The 27984-nt window shown below is 35.4% G+C and overlaps 1 protein-coding gene across 4 annotated transcripts; it reads left to right on the forward strand.

The window, feature by feature from the left end:
* The first annotated feature begins 566 nt into the window (after window positions 1–566).
* Mgat1 (alpha-1,3-mannosyl-glycoprotein 2-beta-N-acetylglucosaminyltransferase) lies at window positions 567–27863 on the forward strand. 4 transcript variants are annotated; one of them, XM_076132047.1, is made up of 11 exons: window positions 567–622; window positions 1391–1471; window positions 1958–2128; window positions 12547–12671; window positions 14136–14349; window positions 15825–15903; window positions 16611–16760; window positions 17232–17322; window positions 17717–17821; window positions 18460–18627; window positions 20158–27863. In XM_076132047.1, exons 1-11 carry the CDS (start codon window positions 568–570, stop codon window positions 20269–20271), a joined length of 1353 nt encoding a protein of 450 aa, XP_075988162.1. In that variant the 5' UTR covers window position 567; the 3' UTR covers window positions 20272–27863. The 4 variants fall into 4 exon arrangements, with proteins under 4 accessions (XP_075988162.1, XP_075988163.1, XP_075988165.1 ...); XM_076132048.1 differs by lacking the exon at window positions 20158–27863 and adding an exon at window positions 18692–19769; XM_076132050.1 differs by lacking the exon at window positions 567–622 and adding an exon at window positions 680–758.
* The last annotated feature ends 121 nt before the right edge of the window (window positions 27864–27984 follow it).

The following is a 27984-nucleotide window of genomic DNA, read 5'->3' on the forward strand; positions in this document are numbered from 1 at the left end:
GACTGCAGATGACTGTATTAATACGTAGTGAAGTGATAATAAAATATAATTTTAATATTTTTATGTAAAATCGCGTAATTTTTCCATGTATTGCTTGACGTTTCAGCACAAGCAAGATGTCACCTACTCAAATTATGCTTATTAAAGGTGTCGCCAAACAATTCGAACACAAGAAGGTTTTTAAAGCAAACTGAACGTAGACACAGTGCAGAGGACTCTCGGTTGACTGTTCTAACAATCGAGTGATCGAAGCGCAATAGACCTCGCCGCGGTCTGCAATGCTTTCCAAAATGGGCTTAAATATCGTTTTATTATGATGTGGCGACATTGTTCGAGTTGTTTAGATCAATCACGTTTCTAAACATATTATAATTATCTATTTACCGACCTTCTGAACTAATAGTTCACTCATAATATAACACTTATCGATCTACCAAATAAAACGATTCGCATATGTTATCAGTCGCTTGACCCGCCCACGGATAAAAATACTCATTTTTATTATCAAAGCAGACTATATAACGCATTTATGTGTATAAATTACCAGTTATAGTTTGTAAGTGCAAAATGTCGATACCGCCGGCATTGATCGCCATATTGGCTGTTTTCGCGGTAGCTACGGGTGAGTTTTTAATTAAAAAGTTAATGTTTTGGCGGGAGTGTTTAACTGTCATCAAGTGTCAAAAGCCAGTGAACTTTTTTTTTAATGGTTATGAGCCTAATAAACATAATTACGTGTGTGTAATTATAAATGTTGTGTGTGTATTTATAGTCTTATGTGAACGTGTACTTTATGAATGCAAACATAAAATTTTTACCCTTAACAATCAATGTTACCTATAGTTTAGTACTAACTTAACAAAATAAAATGACATGTCCTAATATCCAAGAGATCAAATAAAAAAATACCTATATCAGTATGGAATTAAATACCTTAAAATACCTAATATTCACAATAATCCGATGTATTAAAATAAAATTTGAGTAGTTTGGACCCTGTTCACTGTTAAACTAGTAAACACTGGTAAACTTCGGAACTTCGCAACCTAAGAATGAACTAACCTAACTCTTCTCTTATTTCGAGAACGAGACCCTTTCTTTTATTATTTTTCAAACATCACTCCCGCACTAAGAATTGTTCTTGTGTCGCGAGGACTTTTACAAACATACAAACAATGGACACAAAGTACAACCACACCCGAAACAACACTTATATTATTATGTCGACTGTCGTACAAATAATTGTTCCGTGTGGGTATGGTACCATGACCTCCCGACGTAATGGTAGTAGCGTGGCAACTTCACCACTGTGCTATGTAAGCAGTCATGCCCAACTGTGGGATAGTAATAGATTACTTCTTGATGTTTTGCCGTTGTTTATTGTCCACAGCGTTTGTCTACACATTACATGGCAATAGTCTCATGCCGTTGACGCAATTCGTCTTTTCGGAATCGTGCCAGTCTTGTGCAGGTATTATCTACAAACTTTATTTACCATCGTTTTAATATCTACCACCGTTCAATTACTAAAGAAGTTTTATCATTTATCTATGTTCTACCTTATTTATGTATAATTATTATTTATTTATTAAAACAGTTATTTAGTAGATGTCCCACAAAACTACTGATGCAGTTTAACTTAATATTATGAGGAATTGAATGCGAACAGGCTCCCAACTGTGTAAAAAAACATCGTGATGAAATCTTGATTGTCTAAAAATTATTTAACGCATATCTTGCCAAGTCCCCAACCCGCTCTTGACCCTATAGAATAACATTTACCTTTGATTGTCTTACATTATTGCATGTTCACATTAATTTCCGTTTAGGTAGGTGAAAAATTGAAATTCATAATATTATTATTCATCAATCATAAGCCCCGTAATTTTTTTAGTTTTTTGAAGTTATGTAGGTATGACATACTGGCGTTGTAATTAATATATTTATTTATCTGCAGATGTCAGTTCTGCCAACGTGACAGCAGAACCACCGGCTTTGGACCGCAGATGTATATCCCGAGCCAATGATGACATACGCATGGTGCCCTGCAACTTGCCGCTGGTGAAGCCGTGCTTTGAGCATAAAGTAACCTCGAATACCTCGCCTAAATGTGGCCAAGTTGATGCAGGTAAGTCTACACACTAGTTGTATACTTACCTAAAATAATATAGCTTCTGCCCATCACTTTGTCCGCGTGAGAAGATTTTCCGGGGTAAATGTATCCTATGTGTTAATCCAGGTATAAGCTATCATAAATATAATAAAATCAAGACTTTTTTATCTTCTCTTTAAGATTCTTCTCTCAAGACTCTCTATATCGGTAAAAAGTGACTTCTTTTTCTTCCCTTAATGAAAATAAGGTCTGATTCTGTAAATACGAACATACATACAAATCATATAACAACTGAAGTTTAATATAAAACGACCCAATAATTTAATCTATTGAGGTATTTTTTACACAAGCCCTTAATTGAGCGCAATAATTATAAATGACGACAAGGAAACCATCATAAATTCCTATACCATCCAATGTTTTTGAAATACTTATTTGAAAAAAAAAATCGTGTCATACCTACTTCTGAACTGAACCGAATTTTTGTTTATGGCAACGGTAATTAACTTCCTACAAAAAAAAACGACTGTCGAAACTTTATGATGCGGAACCTATAAAACCTTTTTGCGGGAATTTAGGAATTTGTGGTATTTCTTAACGGTGCGGTGCGGCGTACAAATATTTTGCACAAAAAGACATTATTTCACACCAAGCGACAGTATTTTGGCGCCTCTCAGGTATTTTTTGTTAGAATTTTTTCTTTTCTTCGCTTCCTGGGTACACCACAGCACCTCATTGCATCTCGTTGGGTTCTCATGTCAAAGGTTGGCTTTAAGATCGGTAAAGGCATGATGATCCAGGCTACTGGCAACTGGTTAGTTTGCTTACCTATAATTCTAATTGCTTATACTAATTATTCGATTTGCGGATTTTTCTGACTTATTCTGTTAAGAATTTTTCAGAGAACACGGAGTTAAGAAATTCGGGTTGTAGACGTCCGTGCCTTGGAGAGCACGTAAAGCTGTCGGTCTTGCGCCTGACCTCTCACCGGTCGTGTCGATTAATCCGTTCCACCGGGCTATGAGAGTAAAGGAGTAGAGTATGCCTGTGTATTGTGCACACACTTGGACACTATAAACATAGTCCTGCACTGTTGACTTGTTCCAATGAATCTGCAAAAAGCCTGCTGTAACCGGGCGTCGTCCAGAAGGACATCATTAATAGCCGAAAAAGGCAAATGATTCCGAATAGGTAGTAATCAACTACCCTATCCATGTTGTTTAGACAGCGCAATCCTAGTATGTTGTCATTTAAATCATATTTAAATTAAGTTATCTTTATTATTGTATTGTAGTGTTTAACTGAAGACTATTACGTGCATTTCTTACATTTTGCGTTCCTATTTTTGAAATCATTGATAGTATACTAGCGACATCTTAACGTCATGAATCAAATCTTTGTAACAGCGACATCTAGTGAGTAAAGGTATAGGTTTTTATCATTTTAAATGCGTTTTCTGAATAAACAACATAATTATGTCTTTCCAGTAATTATTACCATTGATAATCCCGTTTTCTTATAATTTATAGGGCCACAGTATTGATAAAATATATCTTAAAATATAATAATCTATGTGTAACCTTACCTTTAGCTTTTTTAACATTTTTCGAGAGATCGGACCTTCGGATCGGATCGGATCGGATCGGATTTTATCTCGTATTATTCATTATAAATTACTTACCTATCTTAAAATCCAAGAAGTTGACGCAAAAAAAATACCGCTATATTTATTTTTTTATCAGTGACGTTCTTCGGTATAATTTTCGGATACTGGTCACACCGCTGTCAGCCGTCATTTGTTTTTGACGTGTACACACGTCTCGGCGGTGTTTGTTGTGATAATTTGACGAAAAAAATCGTAATTTTTCAATAATAAAATTGTGAATTACACGCTTTATTTATAGTAGATGTGTTTATCAATACATTTTATGAAGTTTACCTCGTAGAATTGTGACGGGACACGTCATATTGTGATCGAGTGAATGTTGTGTTGTTCAAAGATATTTCTTCTCAGATTTATAATTCAATGATGTTTGTTGTTTACTTTTGCGTTCAGCGAATAGCGGGAACGTATTTACCGAGACTATGGACAAGATAAGTGGTATTTGATATACATTTTCTTTTAAAAACTCGTTTTAAAGTTGTTCAGCAAGATGCGTGTAAATCTGAGAAAATTGACGTTGATAGTCGGGGTAATACTATTTTTATGGCTTCTGATATCGTATTCGTCTGTAATAGAAGTGCCAAGGTCGATTAGCAGAAAGCCTGTAGCCGCACAAATAGAAAATAAAATTATAAAACTGCAAAAACAAATGGCAGACCAGATGGCTGATAGCAACTTGCTTTTAGAAAAAGTTAAGAAGCAGTTGAAGAAGCCTAATGTTTTAAATGAGGATACTTTCGAAGGAGGTGAAGATGATTTGGAAGCTCAACCAGTGAAGAGTAAGTTTTTTATTCTATACCTATTACTATCCTCTTGAATTCTAAGATAATTATATCTTATTATGAACTATGACTTTAAACCATATTCATACGATTTTATCTTATTTATTATTAAAAAATATAAAAAAAAAAATTAGCTTAAGATTAATTAAGTCCGGTATTAATAGCAAGATTTTAATTAATAGAGAGTGAGAAGGATAGTCCTCAGTAAAATAAACTATAATAATTCATGTTAAGTATAACACCCTTACATAAAATAAAAATCACAATTGCAAGTTCAGCAGTTCCGTAACAATGGTCTACACAAACAGCTTTACATAGCATTATATTGAACTCAAATAAATGTCATTAACCTAGATTATTTGTTCAGTTGTATGTTTACTGTGACCGAATGCTGTTCAATTATGTCTATTGTGTGACTTCATTATATGTAGTTTAGGTATAACACTTATTTTTATATGTAGGTATAACATTTATGTGTAACCATATAGTTGTTTTGTATGGACTTTGAACTCATAAGAAAAATCTAGACTATATTATACTCAAACAGTTTTAATATCCCACTACTGGACATGTTTCCTAGACATAAAGAGAGGACTTTAATATACCACTTTGGTCAAATGCTGTTAAAAAAATTTGCACCCCCTCAAAATTGTTTTAAAGTAATCTCAAGCGAGCATAGTTTTATTTTTTATTTATTTTTCCTTCACAAGCTAAATACATAAACTTTCCCATCTAAAATGTAGCAGTATATTGTTAATATATTTGTTCTCCTTCATATCCAACCACATAAAACAATCAGAATTTCAAAAAAACAGAATTATAAGGAAAATAGGCAGTTTTCCTTAACAATACTCATACAATTGGCACACTCACCTATATGATTAAGTAGAGGAAACTTGTTACTATACTGCAAACTATGTCACACCATTTTATATTATAAGACTCTCTCGCTCACACTTACTTTGTATAATAGCTAGGACTCTTAAGATTATGATGAACTTTGCACATTTGTAATGGTTTCATAATACTAATTAATGTATTATGATATGTAATGTAAAGGCTCAATAAATACCTGTTGCAATAAGTAATTAGTTCTTGTATTAATCAGGTAAATTGATTGAGTTATTTCCTCTTAAGCTTAAAATAAATAATATTATTATTGTATTCAATTTAATTATATATAGGTCCTCCTGGCCCATGTTTAGTGACAACTGACCAACCTAATTGAGAGTATTCATCTGCCCAGGTGATGGTTTACTAGCAGCCAGGTATTGTCGCTACTCCCCAATACTGTTGAGACAGTACATTCCGACATGAACAGTGGTAAAGCACTATACCAAAAGCTTTCATTCTCTTATCTAAATCAGAGAAGCCTATGAGTTTTGTGGTCTGACCATGAAATCTAGCCCACTTTAGCCTAATTTCCAAGTTGTACAAACATTTAGATTTTCAGTAGCCTTACGACAGAGATATCAACTGATAAATTGATAAGATATTTTAAAACAGGAAAGCATATTTTATTCATTCATTCATGATACTTGTATGTAATCTAATCTAGTTTCCTTCTACATTTAAACCGTGGTAATAAATCTATTAATCTACTAACTTCCCGCCCCCACTGTTGGGTATGGTCCTCCTTTATTAAACCAGTACGCAAAGCCATCGGTCCTGCGCCTGACCTCTCATGGGCCATGTTTCCTACTGGTGTATTGTACACTCATTAAACTATTCTATGAAATTGGAATTATTTATTTAAATTTTACGAAAATCGCTCAAGTCGCCTCAAAACATCTCAAATCATCTTCATTGTGTCAATGTCATCTGTGCCGAAACGTCAAGCAATTGATATTTAAAACCATGTTGCTTTTAATACGAGTCCAAAGTTTCTTTCTATTTTTCTGTTAAATTATTATTTTTGTAAGAGCCTTATCTAGGAGATGCTTTAAAAAAATTTCCTGCTTCGGTCTTAAACTATCACTCAGCCAAATTTCACCTCAGTCGATTCAGCCGTTTTCACGTAAAAGCAGACAAACACTTTCACATTTATAATATATTAGTACACGAACAATGCTATCCCATTGTTAATCGTACATAGTTCACATGGCGTGTGTAAATTGAACGATTCGATGTGGAATGACTTAGTTATTGAATTAGTTAGCTTGTTTGTATTGTAGTCTATAAATCGTGATGTGTGTATGACATGCTACACGAAACTGTTTGTTATGTGGTAGATAGCTATAACGACAGTTTTCATTGCTAAAATCTATACTAATATTATAAAGCTGAAGAGTTTGTTTCTTTAAACGCGTTAATCTCAGGAACTACTGGTCCGATCTCAAGAATTACTTCAATGTTAGATAGTCAATTTATCGAGGAAGGCTATATCATCATGACCAATAGGAGCAGAGAACCAATAAAAAATGTTACAAATGTGGGGAAATTTTTGACCCATTCTCTCTTATGTGACGCAAGCGAAGTTGCACGAGTCAGCTAGTGAAATAATATACACAAATAGAAGTTGATTATCAGACTATAAGATAATAATCGCAAACAAGCACGGTACCACGTTTTTTTGAAGTAAGTTATAAGACCCGCCTATTTTACGTCCCAAGTCCAAAATCTAAGTTTCAAACTTACGTCGAGCAATTAATTAATATTTTACTCTGAATCATGTTACTGTAAACCCCCAACGTTCTCTTAAATTACTGAAAAACCCTTGCCGAAGATTTGACATAGCTAAACGACTGTTATCCTCACAACAACTAGAATTGGCTTTTAACGCCCCGGTGTAAAACAAAGTCAAAATACCGCTCAGTGGTCACCCATCGGCATAATGTCCGCACCAAATGTTGCTTAACCTACAGCACTCCGAGCGCAACTATCAATGGTCATACCTAATTGGGAATTTCTACAGTTTTTTATTATCAGTATAAGTGCAATCATTGACCGTGATCCCGTTACTCGATACTACTTTCAGTCAACAAAACGTTTGATAAGCTGATAACAGCCACATCATGCTTCGATATAAAACCATATGCGAAACAGACATTTGTGTTTTAATACTTTTATCAGTGCATTGAGTGTGTCCCGTGTCAAATTGCTTTGCCGTTGAGACGTGACGTAACAATAGAAACGGTCGAACAAACTGCACTATCGTGATAGAAATGGGACGGTTGTCATCGGCAAACTTATATGAAACGGATGATATGTTGATAAGTTTTTGTTAGGCAAATGTGGACTTTATTTTTGGAAGTTAAGGTATGTTTTTGTATGGAAGTGTGTAATTAGTATAATCGTGTGGAATTTGAATTATCTTTGTTAGCATGTGTTACAAATAGTAATTGTGTTTGATGGTAATGTGAGAGTGCTTGAACAGAGCTGTCGCGAGGCCAGAGTGATTAGCTGGGGAAATTAGATAGGTTTTTAATTAGCCTGTAGCTGATAAATGGCCTTCTTTCTTATGAACAGACTGTATTAGTTATCATTTTACTGCCCCTGTGGTGCATTCGGTAATATAAAGTGTATGAGACTACCGCGCAGAGGATACGGGTTCGAATTTCGTGTGAGGCCAAAAGATATTCCTAAGATTTCTTATCCGGAGTTAGAATGTTAAGGTTGTAGACTTTGGAGCTTCGGAGAGCCCATAAAGCGGTCGGTCCTGACCTCTTACTGGTCCTATCGGTTAACCATCCGTAAGAGAATAGATTGTACCTCTTTGACACTTTAAACAAAGTTCCTTTGTTTGTTAAAGCAGTATTTGCCTTTAATACTATGGTTTCGGATGATGGCTAAAATGCTTGGGCTTTATGAAACTTCTGGGCTTCAAATCAAATACTTTTTAAACGGTTCCTGAACAAATCCAACGTCCCGGCACTCGGTCAGTCTTATCTCTCCCGGACCCTAAAACTAATAGTAGAATGAGATATTAATCTGTACGTATAAGCATCGCACAGCCTTAACTGTAGAAGTTAGAAAGATGACATTTGCACAAAGCGTGCCTTTTATGATGTAGGCACCGGCTAAGAAAGGATTTGTTTACTTATCCTTCGGCAGTAAAATAGAGTTTGTCTTATACGGAACTAGAAACGTAAAATATATTTTTTGAGATCTTCTTTTAAAGTAAATAAACAGGTTTTTCAGTGTTTTTGGCAAATCGTCCCTAGCGGGTTGAAAAAGGGGGCGACAGTCAACTTTTATTCTTCGTAACTTATACGCGAGCAGAGCCGCGCGAGTCCACTACTTAATTAAGTAAAGCTGCAAATGATTTTAATTAATCTTCTATCCATTTACTAGTAAATGTAGAAATACCGTGATTTTACAAAACGAGTAACGGGTTATTTCGCTATTACATGGGATGGAAATACCTAGGACTGGTCCTGTTATCTGATTAGTCGAAGAACCGGGAATATAAACTACTTTTCAACTTGTTAGTTTGTCTTTCAGGTTTTGCTAGCGTGAAAATATTGAAAAGGCATTTTTCTCACGGTTGTTATTAACTATGATGACAAATGTAACACGCAAGGTAATTTTTTCTCGTTTTTTCAGGTGAATAATCTGATTTAATTTCCTTTTTATATCACCTCTAAAATAATTTAGAATGTCTCCTTTTGTGGCGGGGTTGGTAGTGTATCCGACTGCTAAGTATAAGGTCTCAGGTTCTATTTCGGGCAAAGTGCTATTGGTCTTTTTTAATTTATGTTCGGAAATTTCTTAATAGTAGCCCGGAGTTTCATAACATGCCTTGTATATAGCAATAGGCTCGCCCCCTACTACATAAGACTTACATTGTTAATGGCGAAACGTAGGTGTATTTCATACACATGTACCTACTACCTTCAGATATAACAAAAAACACCAATAGCACTTTGCACAACCCGGGAATCGTACCCGAGGCTTCACAACCTGCAGTCAGATACACTAACGACCGCGCCACAGGGGCACTCATTCACTTTTTATTTCACCTTTAAGCTTGAATTGATTAAACACGTCTCGTTCTAGACTTGTCTAGAGGTCATCTCAAATATTGATTTTTGTTGAAGTCCAGCCATACTGTTAAATGTTAGGATATACCTGGTGTTTTATAGAAATAAATCAGACTAGCCGACTCGCGCAACTTCGCTTGCGTCACATAAGAGAATGCTTCTATTGTTCGTAGCGTGATGATATATTATATAGCCTATAGCCTTCCTCGATAAATGGGTTATCTAACATTGAAAGAATTTTTCAAATCGGACCAGTAGTTCCTGAGATTAGCGCTTTCAAACAAACAAACTCTTCAGCTTTATAATATTAGTGTAGGTTAAACCATTATTAGATCATATCGGTGATATCCTTCAAAGAGTTCTGATCAGGTGCGTAGTAATCGGCACAGCGGTTCTGTTGATGTATGGATATGAATATTGGATAAATTGGATTATACTGGTGATGTGCTTCAAAGAGTTCAGATCAGGTGCGCAGTACTCGTAGTCGGTACGGCGGTTCTGTATGACAAGATGTATGGATGTGAATGAAGCAATGGCAGTTTGTAGGGATTGTAACGAGTAGCGTTCTTTGGTATTTGCCTACCCCTATGAGAAAAAGGCGTAATAAAAAATGATTGTATTAAACCAATCTATTTTGTTAAGAAAACATATGTAGTCTATCTTAAACAGACTGTCAGATGGTAAAGTGCCTATAAGCCAATCGTTGCCTCCATACCGTCACTCTACCGTACGTGGAGCAGAGGTTCTATATGAAAGAACGCATGTATAAATATCACTTGTTCTAAGCAATCGTATGCTGTATCTAAGACACTCCAGAGAACGCGCAAAGCGACTGTATAACATCGGGAAATAAAAAGATTAAACAGCTTTTGACACTAGGTTGATTAACATATGCCTGAAAATAAAATAGGGATGCAGATGACAGATTTGAAAACCGTCGTCGCTCTTCTACTACACTTCTAGACTTGTCTATGTCTCTTTTATCCATTTCTCACCTCTACAGCGGCTTCTTGCTGTACTCCTGGCTATAAAACGACACACAATTTTCAATAATGTTCAAAGTTCTTTTGCTTCAATACACATCAAACTAACAGTGACGGCGCAAGACCTGTGCGATAAGGCCGCCCATTGTACATTAGTAATGTATTTAGATTTAAGTTTACATTGTTTTTATATGCTGTACTATTATCCTGGTAAATTGTGTTCAATAAAGAGATTTATTCTTAACCATATCTCGGGACTGCAGAGTCCCGGATTTTAGGAGTCAACACGTACAGGCCCTTTACGACTGCTTTATTTTTTCAAAACTAGAGACCCCTGCGACTTCGTCCCCATGGAAACCCTTCCCGTTTAATCCCGATCCCTCGGGAACTCCGGGATAAAAAGCCTATGTGTTATTCTGCGTCTTCAGCTACCTATATACCAAAATTTCATCGTAATCGGTTCAGTAGTATTTGCGTGAAAGAGTAACAAACATACATACATACATACATTCTAACAAACTTTTGCATTTATAATTATAGAAAGATTATTATTGTGTGTCGTTTATGCATCGGCTGTAGAGACACACAAAGTTATATGGCGTGTCCTATACACTGTCTAACCTCGTCAAAATTGATTTTATTACAATGGCACATGTATCGTAGCCGGTTATAGCCGCGTACAATAATTGTAGCAATCAAAACACGAGTGCGGTCGGCGCAGGAAATCGGGCCCGACGCCTAAACGATAAGGTCATACGGATGACCATACACGTGGCTTGTAAACCGTAGAATAAGACCGTGTTAAAGCTGAAATTCTGTAAATAAAATATTTAATTACAACCGCCAGTGATTTCGTCCGTGAAATAAATTGTACGGGATAAAAACTATCCTACATTTTAATCCAGCTCATAAACTGTCTCTGAACCTAATAATAAAAAACCTGAAAGAAATACACATTTTCGAAACCATATTTAGCCAGCGTATAGACCTAAAGGCCTTACCACTCATTCCAAGAGAAGCCTAGACCTAGCCTTTCTCCCAACGTGTTGGAGTCGGCTTCCAGTCTCACCGGATGCAGCTGGATAACAGTATTTTACATGGAGCGACTGCCTATCTGACCTCCACAACCCAGTTACCTGCGTTATAATACGATAAGTTGATTGGTTGACTGGTTGTCAGACTTTCAAGCTTCTTACTACTGTTAACGACTGTGAAAGATCTATAAAAATTACAGCAATTGACAGTTGTCCTATAATAGAAATACTCATGATTCATACACAGGAAATGACAAGGGAGTTACATAGATAATATGTAATTCAAATCATACAAAATGACTGGAAATTGTCGAATAATCTGTGCGACCGTCAATGATGTGTCGTTATGACGTTATCTGTGGGGATTCGTGATTATGTTTGCTCACAAATGAATTATCATTACAGCTGTATAGTGCAGATTAAAAAATATCGCTGCGTCTCTATTTACTTTGGGAAGTTGCTGAAAGATTTTTCAAAACGATACTTTTGAATGTTGATGTTTTATACTTTTTAGTCAGTAGGTAGGTGTCCAGGGTTTTCGTATGGAAAAGGAATTACTTTGAAGAGCCCTTGAATTTGTAATTCTTGTGACGTGACTCCGGTCTCATATGAAAATGATAAAGTCAGATACTTCTGAAAGGATCGGATTAAACTTAAACCACTATTCCCTCACCTCTATCCTAGAAGTGAACAGAAAAAGAACTTTGCTATGAATTGCTTTCTTTCCAGAGTAGTCTGCGATTTAAAGTAGTCGTCGGAAATGCTATCAAACAGAGTGAGGACTCTCTCCACGCTTAGTTAATACAGCATATCATATGAAAGGAATCTCCGTCATCAGTTCATTGGTGAAATAAAGTAGATTAAATTACCCTTAAAAATAAAAAATCTGTTTTATACCCATTCTATACTATAAATCTCTCTTAACAAAAGGTGAAATTAAATTAATATAGCTGCTTATATTTTCTAACGTGTGGTTGTTTTTGTTCCAGGCACCGCCGCGTTAGTCCTGCCAGTGTTAGTGATAGCCTGCGACAGGGTCACCGTCAAACGATGTCTGGACAACCTGGTCAAGTTCAGACCGAACAAGGATACCTTTCCTATTATAGTGAGCCAGGTAAGAATATCATCACATCTTCAGTAGGGCTTGACCCCACCAATAGAAATTGCCTCCTTGCCTCGGAGAGCACGTAAAGCCGTCGGTCCTGCGCCTGACCCCTCACTGGTCGTGTCGGTTATCTGTCCCACCGGGCTATGAGGGTGAAGGAATAGAGAGTGTACCTGTTAACAAAGTTCTGGTCGGTTAGCCAGTTTCAATGAAAACTGACCGCTGTAGCCGCATCGGCCGAGAGGACATTATTATTAACTAGCTGACCCGTGCAACTTCGCTTGCATCACATAAGAGAGCCATGATTTTTCCCGTTTTTGTAACATATTTCACTGGTGCTTTGCTCCTATTGGTCGTAGCGTGATGATATATAGCCTATAGCCTTCCTCGATAAATGAGCTATCTAACACTGAAATATTTTTTCAAATCGGACCGGTAGTTACTGAGATTAGCGCGTTCAAACAAACAATCTCAACAAACTCTTCAGCTTTATAATATTAATATAGTATAGATGTTAAAAATGTCATCGTTTTGAATAGTTATGTAAACAAACATTGATGTTTACATAACTATTCTAAGCATAACAACTCCATTTCCTATTGGTTCGAGTATTTCCTGCTTTTGCTTACAAAACAGTGACAATATGAGTTTGTCTTTTTTTATTAATTCACGTCTGTTATACCCGAAGGTGTAGGTATATGACGTGTACAAAATATATCCACGTTTCGCCATTTACAATGTAAGTCCCATGCAATAGGGGGCGAGCCTATTGCTATACAGCGGGCACGTTACCAAACTCCGGACTACTATTGAGTATATTCTATTATAGTCCCATGTAATAGGGGGCGAGCCTTTTGCCATATACCGGACACGTTACCAAACTCCGGGCTACTATCGAGTAAATTTTATTAGGAATAAAAATCTTGGAGCTAAAAATATATGCTTTAAACATTAATAAGTATAGAAACAATAAAGTGGGCGTATAAACATAATAATTACGTGTTATCGGTTTTTTATCGGCGCACGCGCATAATACAATGTTTTCATAACGCCTTTAAATATAGAATTGAGTATTTCGTTAATTTGACATGTGTTTTTAACCATATTTGTTACTATACTCGGGTCTTTACAAACGTTTGAACTACGTCATGCCATTTTATTGCAGTCTCTCTCTCTCGCTCACACTTACACGTTGTCACATTATGATTCTTTTGATTATGACGTAGTGATGTTTCGAATTGCCTGAGTACATATTAAAGGGGTCTATTGGTCTTTTAAATTATGATCACCTAAAGCTTTTTCATACATTTTTGCCCACTTCACACGACGGCAATTAGGAGCAAAGTAGCAACGAAAAATGTTCACAAAAACGGGGAGAATTATGACCCAATACCTCTGTGCCGCAAGCGAAGTTGCGCGGGTTAGATCAACTAAAACATTATAAAAATACCAATTCTACCGTTGTTCTTTCAGGATTGCGGCCACAACGCAACCTACCATGTAATAAAGGCCTTCACAGACATGGACCCGACGATCAAGATGGTCCAGCAGCCGGACCTCAAGGAGATAACGTTGCCCCGAGCTAAGGTCAAGTTCCGAGGGTACTATAAGATCGCGAGACACTTCAAGTTCGCTCTCAACCATGTGTTTGAAACGCTGGGACATGAAGCTGTGATTATTGTTGAAGGTAGGGTGTTTTTTCTTTGCTTTTTGTGGTTTATGACCTTAATATAGAAACGCCCAATGGTGGATCTAAGAAAGTTATTTATGGCCCTACTTTTGGGACTCCAGATGGGGTCTCAAATATAGACCTTTTCGGCTCCGCGGACAAGTATGAAATAAAAAAAATATATAAAATCGGGGTTTTTTTAAATTTTTAATTATAAGTAGTTATTATCGTTTAAGACTGGTAGGGTCCCGCATTCGGCGATTAAGCCAACATTATATAAAAATACTACCGCATTCTTTGTAAAAAAAAATAAGTATATTAAATATTTATCATTACTTAATTATTAATTTGATTATGAGAAGAAACCTTAAAACTCGGACATAACTGTCTTAAAATCATACTAGACTCAGGGTCAATGAAACTTAACCACTTGTCAACATATACAAATAATATAATCAACTAGAGTGGAACGAAGCCGTTTTCACATGTAAATAACAGTAGTTATTCTAAATAATGCAAATGGTGGTGCAAGTATTGAATTTAAAGTACAAATACATATCTAACTTAAGGAATTGTATTGGAATTTGTATTTAATTCAATTGGTGGTTTAGCAGTTAGATAGTTGAAATTGTTTTATTCTTGTAAATGTTATTTTTAGTTAAGGTTAACTTAATTTAGATATGTCGGGTTCAATGCACTAGTTTAAAAATGTATGAAGAAACAGGAATATATCAATTTGGAAAACTTGGTAGAAATAGATCGAAACAGGAAGATCCGCGCGAATCGATCCTTGAGATTAAAGTCACGCTTGCCGAGGTTGTTCTATGGATGGGTGACCGTCCACAGAACAGCATTATGCATCGAGTTCCTCCGTGTTTCGGAAGGCGTTAAATTATATTATGGGTCCGGGCTGTCATTTTCAATGGTTATTAACAGTCGTTAACAGTAGTCAGAAGCTTGAAAGTCTGACAACCAGTCTTACCGAAGGGTATCGTGTTATAAACGCAGGTAACTGGGTTGTGGACGTCAGATAGGCAGTCGCTCCATGTAAAATGCTAGTATCCAACTGTATCCGGTGAGACTGGAAGCCGACTCTGAAAGACTAAACGAAATTATAAATCCATACTTCCATACTTAATATTATAAATGCGAAAGTAACTCTGTCTGTCTGTCTGTCTGTCTGCTACTCAATCACGCCTAAACTACTGAACCAATTTGCATGAAATTTGCTATGGAGATATTTTGATACCCGGGAAAGGACATAGGCTATATATCATCACGCTACGACTAAAAGGAGCAGAGTACCAGCAATTAATGTTACAAAAACGGGGAAAAATTTCACCCATTCTCTCTTATTGGACGCAAGCGAAGTTGCGCGGGTCAGCTAGTACATAATAAGTTTTTAATGAACTACTTCAAAAGAACTTGGTCAATTCTATCGTACTAGTGTATCCATGGACACTGGTCTCATATTGTTTGTATTTTGTTTGCAGATGACTTAGACATATCGCCAGACTTCTTCGAGTATTTCCTCGGCACGTATCCTTTGCTACTCAAAGATCCTTCGTTATGGTAAGAGTCTTACTTTAGATTTAATTAATTTTCCATTTATTTTACCATCCAACGTGTATTTCGATCTAGCCAATGAATTAAAAATATGTAATACTATTGACTAAGATCAAATATGTTGACATGCCTGTCTCCACTTGAATTGAATTTAAGTAAAATAGAAATACGAAATTTTGGGGTTGACTTCAAAAAATGTTTATAGCCTGTGTTTGAATAGGATCTCCAACTATTTCCCTGATTAATATCGTCACAAACGGGCTGTAATTTTGTCTGTGTAAGCGAAACACACAAACAGGCGGCCAGCACAAAATATATGGATGTGACTGTGCGAGCATACATTGCAAAACGACATAACATCCGATTTTTTATTAAAAGCAATTACTCAAGCAAAACTTCAATAACCAAACTAAAGGAAGGCCAACCAGACCAGATAAAAAACGTAAACAAGCAGACCGTTACTGAGTTACATTGCGATAGCGAGCGATTATCTCTGTCCTCATCACTCGTACGCGCAGTTATGGCGTCAGATGGGCGACGACAGCTGTCGTTGTGTGTTTCGTGGTACAGGAAAGCAGTCATCACCGTACTTGTGAACATTTGGTCCGCCATTTTGTGAACAAGAACAAATGACACATATTTTTTCGTCGTCACTTGGCTTACATTCTTTATCTCGTCTAGTTGGCCTTACTTTAATATTAACTTTTCCCCAGGTGTATATCAGCATGGAACGACAACGGCAAGAAGGAAGTGATAGACATGTCCCGCCCGGAGCTGCTGCATCGAACAGACTTCTTCCCCGGCCTCGGGTGGCTGCTGCGCCGCGAGACGTGGTTCCGACTAGCCCCTAAGTGGCCGGCCGCGTAAGTTTATACCATCGGTGTTATGAAATACCCAGTCTAGTATTTTTTTTTAGTAGAAATAATAACGACTAAAAGGTTGGGCAAATCAATATCTGTGAGCATTTCACACAATCATCCGATTTTTAACTAAGCAGAGCTTGTACTATGGTAACTGATAAACATACTTATAAACTTCTAAATACATACACACATTTAAAGCATAATACATAAGTGGTTCAGTAGTAAATGTGACTATCGATCTGAGGTCTTGGGTTTGAATTCCGGATCGGACAAAGTACATTATTCAATGGAATATATTTTAACATGGTACGAATACGTGCACGTAACGCGTACGACTGTACGTATACGCATACAGACGTAATGAAATGACAGACTAAATATAAATATTTAGACAACAATTTGATATAAAAATGTTTGTTTACAACTATTATAATCGGCTCCTAGTATTTACTTAATATGTTTCTATTTCAGTTTCTTCGACGACTGGCTACGTAATCCAGATAATATAGACGGTAAATCTTGTATACGACCAGAAGTGTCTAGGACATACTCTTTCGGTAAAGTAAGTATATCACTATTATTTATTTCATCGGCTCCTTTTGATAAACAAAGAGTCTCAGTATGAGAGAGCAAGTACGAAAATTATGGATGTAAAATAAAGACCTGATTAAAACTTATAATATGAACCACACTGAACAATTATTATTTGTGAGATCCACAAATATTTTTTGCGGGTCTGGTTGTACTTTGTGTCCGTTGTTTATAATTATATGTTTGTATCCGCGACACAAGAGCAATTACTTAGTGCGGGAGTTGTCTCTTTAAAAAGAATAGAAAAGAAAACTCTCTATTACATCTCTCTCATAGCCCGGTGGGACGGTGTCTATCGCGACTAGTAAGAGGTCAGGAGGGGGACTTTTAATACATTTAACTAATTTCTGCTTGTTATTTTTCAGGTGGGAGTAAGCAAAGGCCTATTCTTCGATATACACTTAAGAAACATACAGCTCAATTACGATTACGTCGAGTTTACTAAACTTAATCTCACATATTTATTAAAGGTAAAACATTAAATTAAAAATTACTTTATATTTATATCAAAGTTACGGTTATACGTACATGTGCGTGTACGTGCACGTAACAACACAACGCGGTAAGTATTCTATAATGCAATGGATATGTTCGAAAAGTTTTTTTACGCACGAATCTAAACTTAAAGCGACACACTAACTCTTTTGAAATTATGTAGATATTAGAAAAAATGTAAACCACTTGTGTAAAACTGTTCTGAAAATGTTATAATCTAAGAGTTTTCTAAATCTGCATTTTAAGTCATAAATCTGCACACATTAGAAATAATTATCACTTGCTCTATCGGTAAACGAAAACATCGTGAGGAAACCTTGCATGCCTAAAAATTTGTTTCATACATTTATTGAGGGCATGCAAAATCCCCAACCCGCACTTGGCCAGCGTGGTGGACTCAAGGCCTAGCCCTCTCCCTCGTTTGGGAGGACAGCCTTGCCCTGCAGTGGGACAGTCATGAATAAAAAAAAATCTGCCCGCGGTCTACGTGGTGGACTCGAGGCTTAACACCTCAATAATTCCAGAAGGATATAAGTACTTGCTTGCTTTGCTTGCAATGACAAAGTCATAGGCTTAATCCAGTATTTACTTATATATTATGTAACATTTTCAGGAGAATTATGACGCGGACCTAGCGTCAACGATATACACGTTGCCGGAGATGACGGCGGACGAGGTGATGATGAACGTGGGCACCCACAAGAGTGTGAAGGTCATGTACGGCAGCGCCAAGAGCTACCAGCGGGCCGCCAAGAAGATGGGGCTTATGGATGATTTTAGAGTAAGTGTGCTATTATTCTATGCTTGTTAAGCCGGACTTTAGACATAACTTTCCCTCTTTACAGAAGCAGACCCTTGCCAGTAAGGTAGAAGGAAATAAAAAAATATGGGATGTAAATAAATGCAATAAAGGACTATGGGCGGAATCGTCCCCACCCATCAACAAAAATGAAATGTAGCTCAATTGATATATCTTGGCAAGACGATATTTTTATACTACGGCGACATTGCCCATATGCATGGGGTTCTCATAGTATCTTACGTTTAAACAAATATCTCGTTAACGTATTATTGACGACTAATTCCAAAATACATGCTCATTTATTTATTAATTAGTGCACAGCGGCGGACGCCGCATGCACATAAAGATAGCTGGGTACAAAATAACCCCCTCCCCCCGCTCTCCAACCCACGATTTTAGATCTGATCAGATTTTAATCTGCCAGCGCATCTGTTAGACAGCATTATAATTGACGAGTAAAAATAATTATTGAAATATGAAATCAATAACATGTATTAACCATATAATGGAAATGATATAAGTATATACATATGAGTGCCTCTGTGGCGCGGTCGGTAGTATATGCGACTGCGGTGCGAGAGGTCTCGGGTTCGAATCCTGGGTCGGGCCAAACAGTCTTTTCTGAGATTTTCTGTTAAGAATTTCCTAGAGATTGCCCGGAGTTAGGAAGTTGAGGTCGAAGACCTCCGTGCCTCGGAGAGCACGTAAAACCGTCGGTCCTGCGCCTGACCTCTCACTGGTCGTGTCGGTTATCCGTCCCACCAAACTATGAGAGTGATGGAATAGAGAGTGTACCTGTGTATTGTGCACACACTTGGACACTATAAACAAAGTCCGGCACAGATGGCCAGTTTCAATGAAACTGACCGCCGTAGCCGTATATCGGCTAGGAGGACATTATTATACATATGAGTTAGTACTGTAATATAACAATAATGTTAAAATAACTTACAAATGTAAAATAAAAATATACGTTAAATAATAATTAAGTACAAATTGTTTTTTTTTTAAATATATATTCCCACTGATTTATCAAAAACAAAGGATTTTAATTAAATAGGGGGCACTTTATGAACACGTTGGTATCAGTTCCATGTTTGTTGGTAGGTGGGGACGGAGCCCATACATTTTTGCCCATAGTCCTTTATGGCAATAAATCCTAATCTAATCTAACAGTAATGAAATCATTAAAAACGGTTACAAAAAAATATTACGAATTTTTTGAGGATTTTTCGGCACATATTAATTCTAGATTTTTAACACTATCACTATAATATAATACGGAAATTAACGCGTTAATTATCCATATTGATCCTATGGTATATAAAACATACAACACGAAAGTTTAAAGTTATGACAATCTCTTTAGTACATAATTAGTAGAAATTTAATCTAAATATTGATTTAACTTTTATTCGAATAGTGATTTCACACATTTTTGTACATTACCTTACTACAGTTATTGTCAATCATGTCCTATAATATTCATTTTTTTTTTACTTTCCCCAGAGCGGAGTCCCCCGCACGGCTTACCGCGGCATAGTATCGTGCTTCGTCCGCGGTCGGCGCGTGTACCTGGCGCCCGACTTCACGTGGACCCGCTACGACCCCGCCTGGGGCTAACACACACTGCACGTACATACACGCAATATGTACAAGCAGAAACGACCACACTAACAAACAAACAAACAGTGAAAAATAGTGATTTTAAACAAATTGTGACAAAAATAGTGAAAAAAATAGTGTTTTGAGAAACATACAAACAAACACGAGTGACCAGTGAAATAATAGTGATTTTAAACATACAAATTGTGACGAAAGTAGTGAAAAAATAGCGTTTTGTGATGCTAAAGTAGTGTTACTATGAGCCTATTATATCGTCCCACTGCTGGGCTAAGACCATATATTCTCACAATACGTGAAAAGTTATCGGCATACCCTCTTATTCATAAAAATATAGGCAGTTATGAAAGGCTTGTAAAGGGTTTTGTTTCTTTCACTCCTCAGCGAAATGAAAGAGAGAAAACATATTTTAGTAGTTGTTTAACTAAAATAGGTTTAAAGTGTGTTTATGAATAAGAGGGATACAACATAGTGATTGTTTTTAACAAATTCAATAGTGTATAATAAAGGAAGTGTTTTTGAAGAGAAACTGGTGTAAAAAAATGTGTTTTAAAATTACTGTGTATTGTAAAAGTGAAGTGTTTTTAAATTCGATAGTGTTCCTTCGTTAGATGGCGCTAGTGTGTTGATACCGGTAGATGGCACCACTGGTACGTTTGAAAAATGGCAGCCCTTATGACGTCATAATGCCCGTTTTTACACACACACACTCTTTCGCGCGTGATTAAGAGAGAATGTAATTCACCAAAATGGAATTCTAAAGTATGTAGTTGACACTTGCAAGTTTAACGAAGTACTAATAGATCCGTTCCGCTAGCGGTGAAAAGCGGACTTTATGACATAATAAGAAGGTTTTAAAATCGCGTGATAAAACTCTCGAAATAACCCCGCTGTATGTTTCAAATACGAATTGAAAACCAGTGATTTTTGCGCAACTGTGATTAAAAAAACTGATTGTTTTTGAAATGACACTATCAATATAAAACGAATTTTAAATGTCGACAATGTGGGCGAAAGACCACTGCTTTACGATTATTATCTTTAAAACTGACGCTATTTCAAATAGAAATAAAGGCTCTTTGGAAACGACGGATACGCCGATGCGTTTAGTTCCATTTTGTCAAATACGGACAATTTTGAATAGCCTTTCACCCTCTTATTCATAAAAATATATGAAGTTATGAAAGGCTTATAAAGAGTTTTGTTTCTTTCACTCCTTAGCGAAATGAAAAAGAGAAAACATACTGTTTTTTTTAACAAAAATAGGTTTATAGTGTGTTTATGAATAAGAGAGTTTGACTATAAAATGAACATGCTATAATCAGGTCGTTACAAACGTGCGAACTACGTTATACAGGGTGTGGCGTAAATAATGGATGATCCTTTACCAGCGGATGGGCGACCGTCCGACTTATCATAAAATTAAAATTTATCTCCTTTTTCGGCCATTTTGTGTGTTTTTTTAAGGCAGCGATTTACGCTCGTACTTTTTGATGCTGTGATCACAAATTAAGGCTTTTTTTAAATATGCTTTTTGCAAATAAATCCTGAATAGATGTGCTATTGAATCTAGAATCTTGTTTTGTTATTAAAATTATGCATTCAAAGTTAAATTTCATAATTTTTCAACACTTTTGTGCAACTTTGAGCACGTGATTTGGTTCGCACGTTTGAAATGGCCCGAGTATAGTGTTGGTCTCGATAGATGCCGGCCGCCATTGTGTTTCACGTTTCACCTAGTATCCGTTAGATGGCATCACTGTGATATAACACTATCAATAATATAACAGCCGAAATAAACGAAATGCCAGTGAATTTAGGAATTTTAATTAAAATAATATGTGTAAAAACCATTTATAATAATAAAATTGTATGTATTTGTAATTATCACTACATAGTATAAAACAAAGTCGCCCATTTTGTCTGTAGTCCCTTCGTATGCATAAAACTTTAAAACTACGCAACGGATTTTGATGCGGTTTTCACTAATAGAAAGAGTATTTTCTCCGACAGGTTTTTATATATAATTGAAATACATTGAAACTATATTAGCCGAGTTATAGCGATTTATGTCCAAGAAGTCAGAAAAAAAATCTAATTGAAGATTGCATTTGTGCGTGCGCCGCTTATACCGTTGGATACAAGTAAGAACAATGTATAGCAAAAACATTGGTCTTTATTAGTTCTACAAAAAAGTCCGCGATGACATATATCCAGCTTTTTTATTTAAGTCACAACTACTTTTCTGTATTAAAAAAACATTTAATTCGTTGGGTGATGTTTAACTGGTGATATAACCAATAATACATATATCCTTATCAAAATAAGTAAGTTCATCATCACGAGCATTTAATTTAGATTATTTTTGCAGTTTACAGTGTGTTATTTAGACATATAGTTTAGGAGATATCACGATATTAGTATTGCGGCACGGTACGGGCCGGCCGCGGCGGCGGGAATATTAAAAAGTAGGTACTACGACTTTGATCTATACATACATATAAGACAAAAAAAAATCTGTACATTACTTAAATATTTTTTCCAAAAACTGATAGGGGGGGCGATCAAAGAAGAGTCACAAAAACCAAAAAACATTTTAATATTTTAAACGCGGTTAAGGGAAAGAGAAGTTATTGTGAATTGAAAATTAGTATCCAATATGTGTTGGTGCGTTGACTGTATTTGTCGAAGTAGCGGGATACACGCAAACGAAGTTGCGCGGGTCAGCTAGTTATGTAATATAATAATTATATTATTATTGATAAACGAAAGTTTATGAATTTCATGTTAGTAATATTGTATGAAAATTAATGTGATTGTTCATTATTTTATTTTAAACACGAAATCTCTGAGCGGCACATCGCGAACACAATGGACCGCGCCACAGAGGCAGTATTGCTATCTTATTAGGTCGGGGAAAAAGGTATTTTCACATTATAGTATGTATGAACTTGTAATAAAATCTTTTCTCTACACAAAAAACTTCGATATTTGGGTACCTCACGAGCTCACTGAAAGAAACCTAATTAACCGTGTACTCATTTGTGATTCTTGAAGCCAAAGAGATTTTGTTACAAGTTCATACATACTATAATGCGAAAAGACTTTTCCCCCGACTTAATATAATGTACGTAGCCAACTGCAAAAATAGACTATGTATGAAACACAATAGTAACGATAGCTCTCGTCCACGCTAGATGTCGCCACTTAGGCTTACGACCATAGTAATGAACATTTTGTAAAATATCGACTATTGTGAATGTGTTAGTTATACGTCCACGTGCAGTGATTAAGATCGTAAGGTCGTCAGTTCGATACCCGGAAAGAACAATTATTTGTATGACCTACAGATAGTTGTTTCGGGATTGTGCTGTGTCTGTTATTTGTATGTTTGTAAAGTCCCCCTATACACGAGATTAAAAGCTTGTTGGTAACCTTTGAATAAATATTGGATAAAAACGATATGATACGGTGGATATTTGGATAAGTATCGATACACAAAGTGACAGCAAATGTAAAAACACCACATGATACGGTAATCGATACTTATCGAATTATAGTATACGTATTAAGAATAGCCTATTGGCTATGATACTCGTCCTCAATATCCTATTCGATATTTGTAACAGAAAACTATAATTTATCTGGATGTTATCAAAAGCTATAATTCCTAGTGCGAAAGTTGTCTTAATATTATTCGATGATAGAAACGTTCCGCTAGATTGTCTTCATTTTAAAACACTATAAAATAAGCACAGTATAATATAAGCTTACAAGTGGTACGGAAACTTATTAGATGTTTTTAACGAAGAGCTGACTTACACACTACCAAGCAAGTAACAAATTGAATTGATATTGTATTGCAATCTTAAGATTGCAGCACAAAATCAAAATGTATTTGAATGAATGAATCGAATGAATGAAGTGTCGAGTCTATGGTAATGTACAGTAAACTCCGTAAGTTGCTGAACATATCCAATCTTCCGAAACTCTGTATCCTAAAACATGCATTGTATTCCATCGAAAAAAAATATATATTTGAAACGTCTAATTCTAACTGATTTGGAAATATTTTTTGAAAGTAGTTAAAGAAGTAAATGAATTAAATTGTTTATTGCAAAAATATGGGTATGCATAGGTCACAGTAAATACCATATTTTACCAGTTACGGTTTGCAAAGTTAAGCGCTTTTTGTAGTTGACTGTAACTGTGCATCTATGACTTTAAGTGAGTTGGACGTTTAGAAAATTTGTTCGTACAAATTGTATGGAACAAATTTTCAGAATTTTTAAACAATTCAAAATAATTATTTAAACACACACTGCTTGTAAACTTATATTATACTGATATATGATATACTACGAATACTGCGCAGAAATAGACTTTATCGTGTACGTGTTAGGGTATATAATAATAACGCCAGTGTCTGTTTCCGCTAGGTGTCGCCACTATGTCATAAGTCCAACAGTGTTTTTTTTTTAAATTGGGTAGTATGAAAAAAATCTTAACTTTAGGTCATAAAGGAAGGGTTTTAAAAACTGTTTATTATTTATTTGTACCTATCGGGAAATAAAAATGGTAGACATTTTTTTTTGGTCAAGCGTGAGTTGTGTCAAAATCTATAAATTATCCTCACATAATTACGCTTTTAAAAGTACTTTATTCAAACTTTTTTGACCATTTATAATGTAATTCATTAAATCTCCTTTCACTTAATACTTTAAAATATAATTTCTACCTACAATACGCATTGCATTATCTCATACTATCCAATTTGGAAAAATCACTGTAAACTAACGTACTAATGTAAAAACGACTTGTTATAAACGTGTTAGTATATAATATTGAATAACGAAAGCTAAAGAATATAACAAATAGCCAATTTATTATAAAATTGTATAAAATCGACTGTATTTATAAAAAACTAGGTAATGTTACTATTAATGTACTGTAGAGGGCGCCACTTTGCATCACGGTCGGGGTTACCAGACTTCACAATTTTCGCGGGATGTCCCATTATTTAATGAATAAAAATACAATAACCTGGATTATCGTATGTGCCGCCAAGTGCCAGAAATCAAAGAATTTTTAAACATGTGCACAATTACTAAGCGTCATTTACTATCCCAAGTTGGCTATAGTCATATCCCGCTTTTCTTACTATAGGTGCCGCCAAACAACTTGAACAATTTTGCTACATCTTAGTGAACGATTTTTAGGTCAGTTTAGGTATAATAGTTTGCGCAAAGGCGAGGGCGTTGCAGCTTCGACCACCCGACTGGTATAACAGCCAACCAAGTGTCTTCTGCACTGGGTCTACATTCTGTTTACTTTCTAATACAGCAAATTATGTTCAAGTTGTTTGGCGACGTCTATATTAGAGTTCAAAAAATCGAATATTGGCGATAATAAATCTGGCAACACTGATTCGAGGTATACATAATTAATATACGTTATAAAGATAACTGTGAGAATGCATTTGGCAAATAATTTCTTACACCAATTGCGCCTTTTATATGCTGGATATAATTTCTAAGGTTTTGTGTACATAAGGCACTATACAATTACATCTTAGTGCGAATGCGAAATAACATTTAATATTACGACGACTGTGGTAAACACAGATAAAACATGTTGGACGTCATTCACTCTTTTCATTCATTGGTCTTTTATGAATGCAAATGATCTGTCTTACCGAGAGGTATCATATTTATAACACTGGTAACTGGGTTGTGGAGGTCCGAGAGGCAGTCGCTCCATGTAAAATACTAGTATTCAGCTGCATCCGGTGAGACTGGAAACCAACTCTAACATAGTTGGAAGAAAGGCTTAGTAGATTTTTTAGTTATGATACTTAACTAGATCAATATAAATTACTCACCCCCGGTTTCTGAGGTACATTTAACGGTAGTTTATCTATTCAATAGCGTTTGAAGTCATATAAAAAACGCTATTGTATAGATAAACTACCGCTAAAGAAACCGGGAAACCGGGGGTAAGTAGATTTCTTAGTTACGATACTTAACTGGATCAATATTAATTGATTAATCTTGCAAAAAATGTATTAATTGCGATGCATTAAAGTGACGCGTAATTACCAATGAATGAAATTAATTTGGAATGACATCCAAACTTAACAAACAGGTGATTCTTACTAATTAGAATAATATTTTGTAATTTGTAAATACGTATGTGTAATATGATATTTAAGGTTCTTTCATAGTGTATAGTATTTTATACATTCCCACACGTAAAATCCATTTATAAGTCAACGTTTGAAATTTTGTTCAATAGATGGCATTAGTTTCGTTTCTTAACATTATTATGGACTTAAGTTTGAGGACATCCGTGGCGCAGTGATTAAAGTGATTAGTATCCTACTCTATATTGTACTTGAGAGATCGTATGTTTGATTCCGAAACTGCCAGATCCATAAATTATTGTTTAGGGTTTGGGTAATTTTATACTAATTTGTATGCAGGCAGTTGTTTAAGATACTATACACTATGAAAATAATAATAAAATAATACATGTGACTGTGTTGTCATAAGAATAGAATAAGTTCCTTTATATATTTTAATATAAAATGATCTTCCATTATTTTAATGTTCGATATTTTGTTGATTACATCCAAATTTTCTGTTGGAATGTCGAAGAAATATGATTGTTCTAAAAACGAGCAATTTGACAGTGATTGTTAAGTTCTATAAAACTAGAAAAAAAATTGAGTAACCTATCGATATCCGACGACAGGTTATTAAGACCCGTCGTTTTGTTTTCTTTGTCTAACTCTTATTTTAAATACAATCCATATTTCTTCGACATTCAATTATTATTCTCGAATTTTATTGCTAATTTAATTACTCATAACTGACTTAATTTAGGACAACCCAGTGCATTGGGTTCATAATATTATTATTTATTATTAATTTATTTAATCGATAATTTAACATTGTAATATTGTGCAGTCGATCGATTAAGCACATCACTATTGGTAACGTCACCGTTGCCTCACTATTCTTCATTCCAATTTATTCCTTTTCTTCCAATTTTATAGAAAAATTTCAGCCAGGATTTAAAATGTGTTTAAGGCAGAAAAAAATCAGCTAATTTAGCTGTGGATGGACGCTCAATATTGTAATACAGATAGCTTAAATATCGTAATAATAAAATAAATAAGGTTCTGTAAGAAATTTTCATAATTTCATAACATTTATGTTGAAGCTCATTGCGTTAGAATTATTTTTATACGTAAAATACGTAAGACTATTCTTTCAAAAACAAGTTTTTTTTTTCATTGGCTGTATCATTCATGTTTGTCGTATCGTGGAAACGGGTTACTTTATGTCAAATGCAATGAAAATTCCCGCGCTTTTGAAACAGTTTATCCCTGGCTAAAGTAACCCGCTTCTACCCAGTTTTTAACATTTGTATTTTCATGGAAGAAACTTCAAAACTATACCGTATAAGACTGTGATCTGCATTGTATTGAAATAATAATTATTATAAATAATAATTGTGCTGTATATAGCCCAAGTTATGTATTTGTAACTTAATAATATATTAAATGGTTTTGTTTCCTGTGACTTTTATTTGGAGTGGTTTTTTATTTATTCAAAATCTCTATATTATTATATGATTTTGAATGATGTCCTCCTATATTTTTTATAGCCGATATATCACTGTTCAGGACTTTTTTATTCTGCTTGTGAC

Source organism: Anticarsia gemmatalis, chromosome 27, assembly GCF_050436995.1.
Source record: "Anticarsia gemmatalis isolate Benzon Research Colony breed Stoneville strain chromosome 27, ilAntGemm2 primary, whole genome shotgun sequence".
Lineage (NCBI taxonomy): Eukaryota > Metazoa > Arthropoda > Insecta > Lepidoptera > Erebidae > Anticarsia > Anticarsia gemmatalis.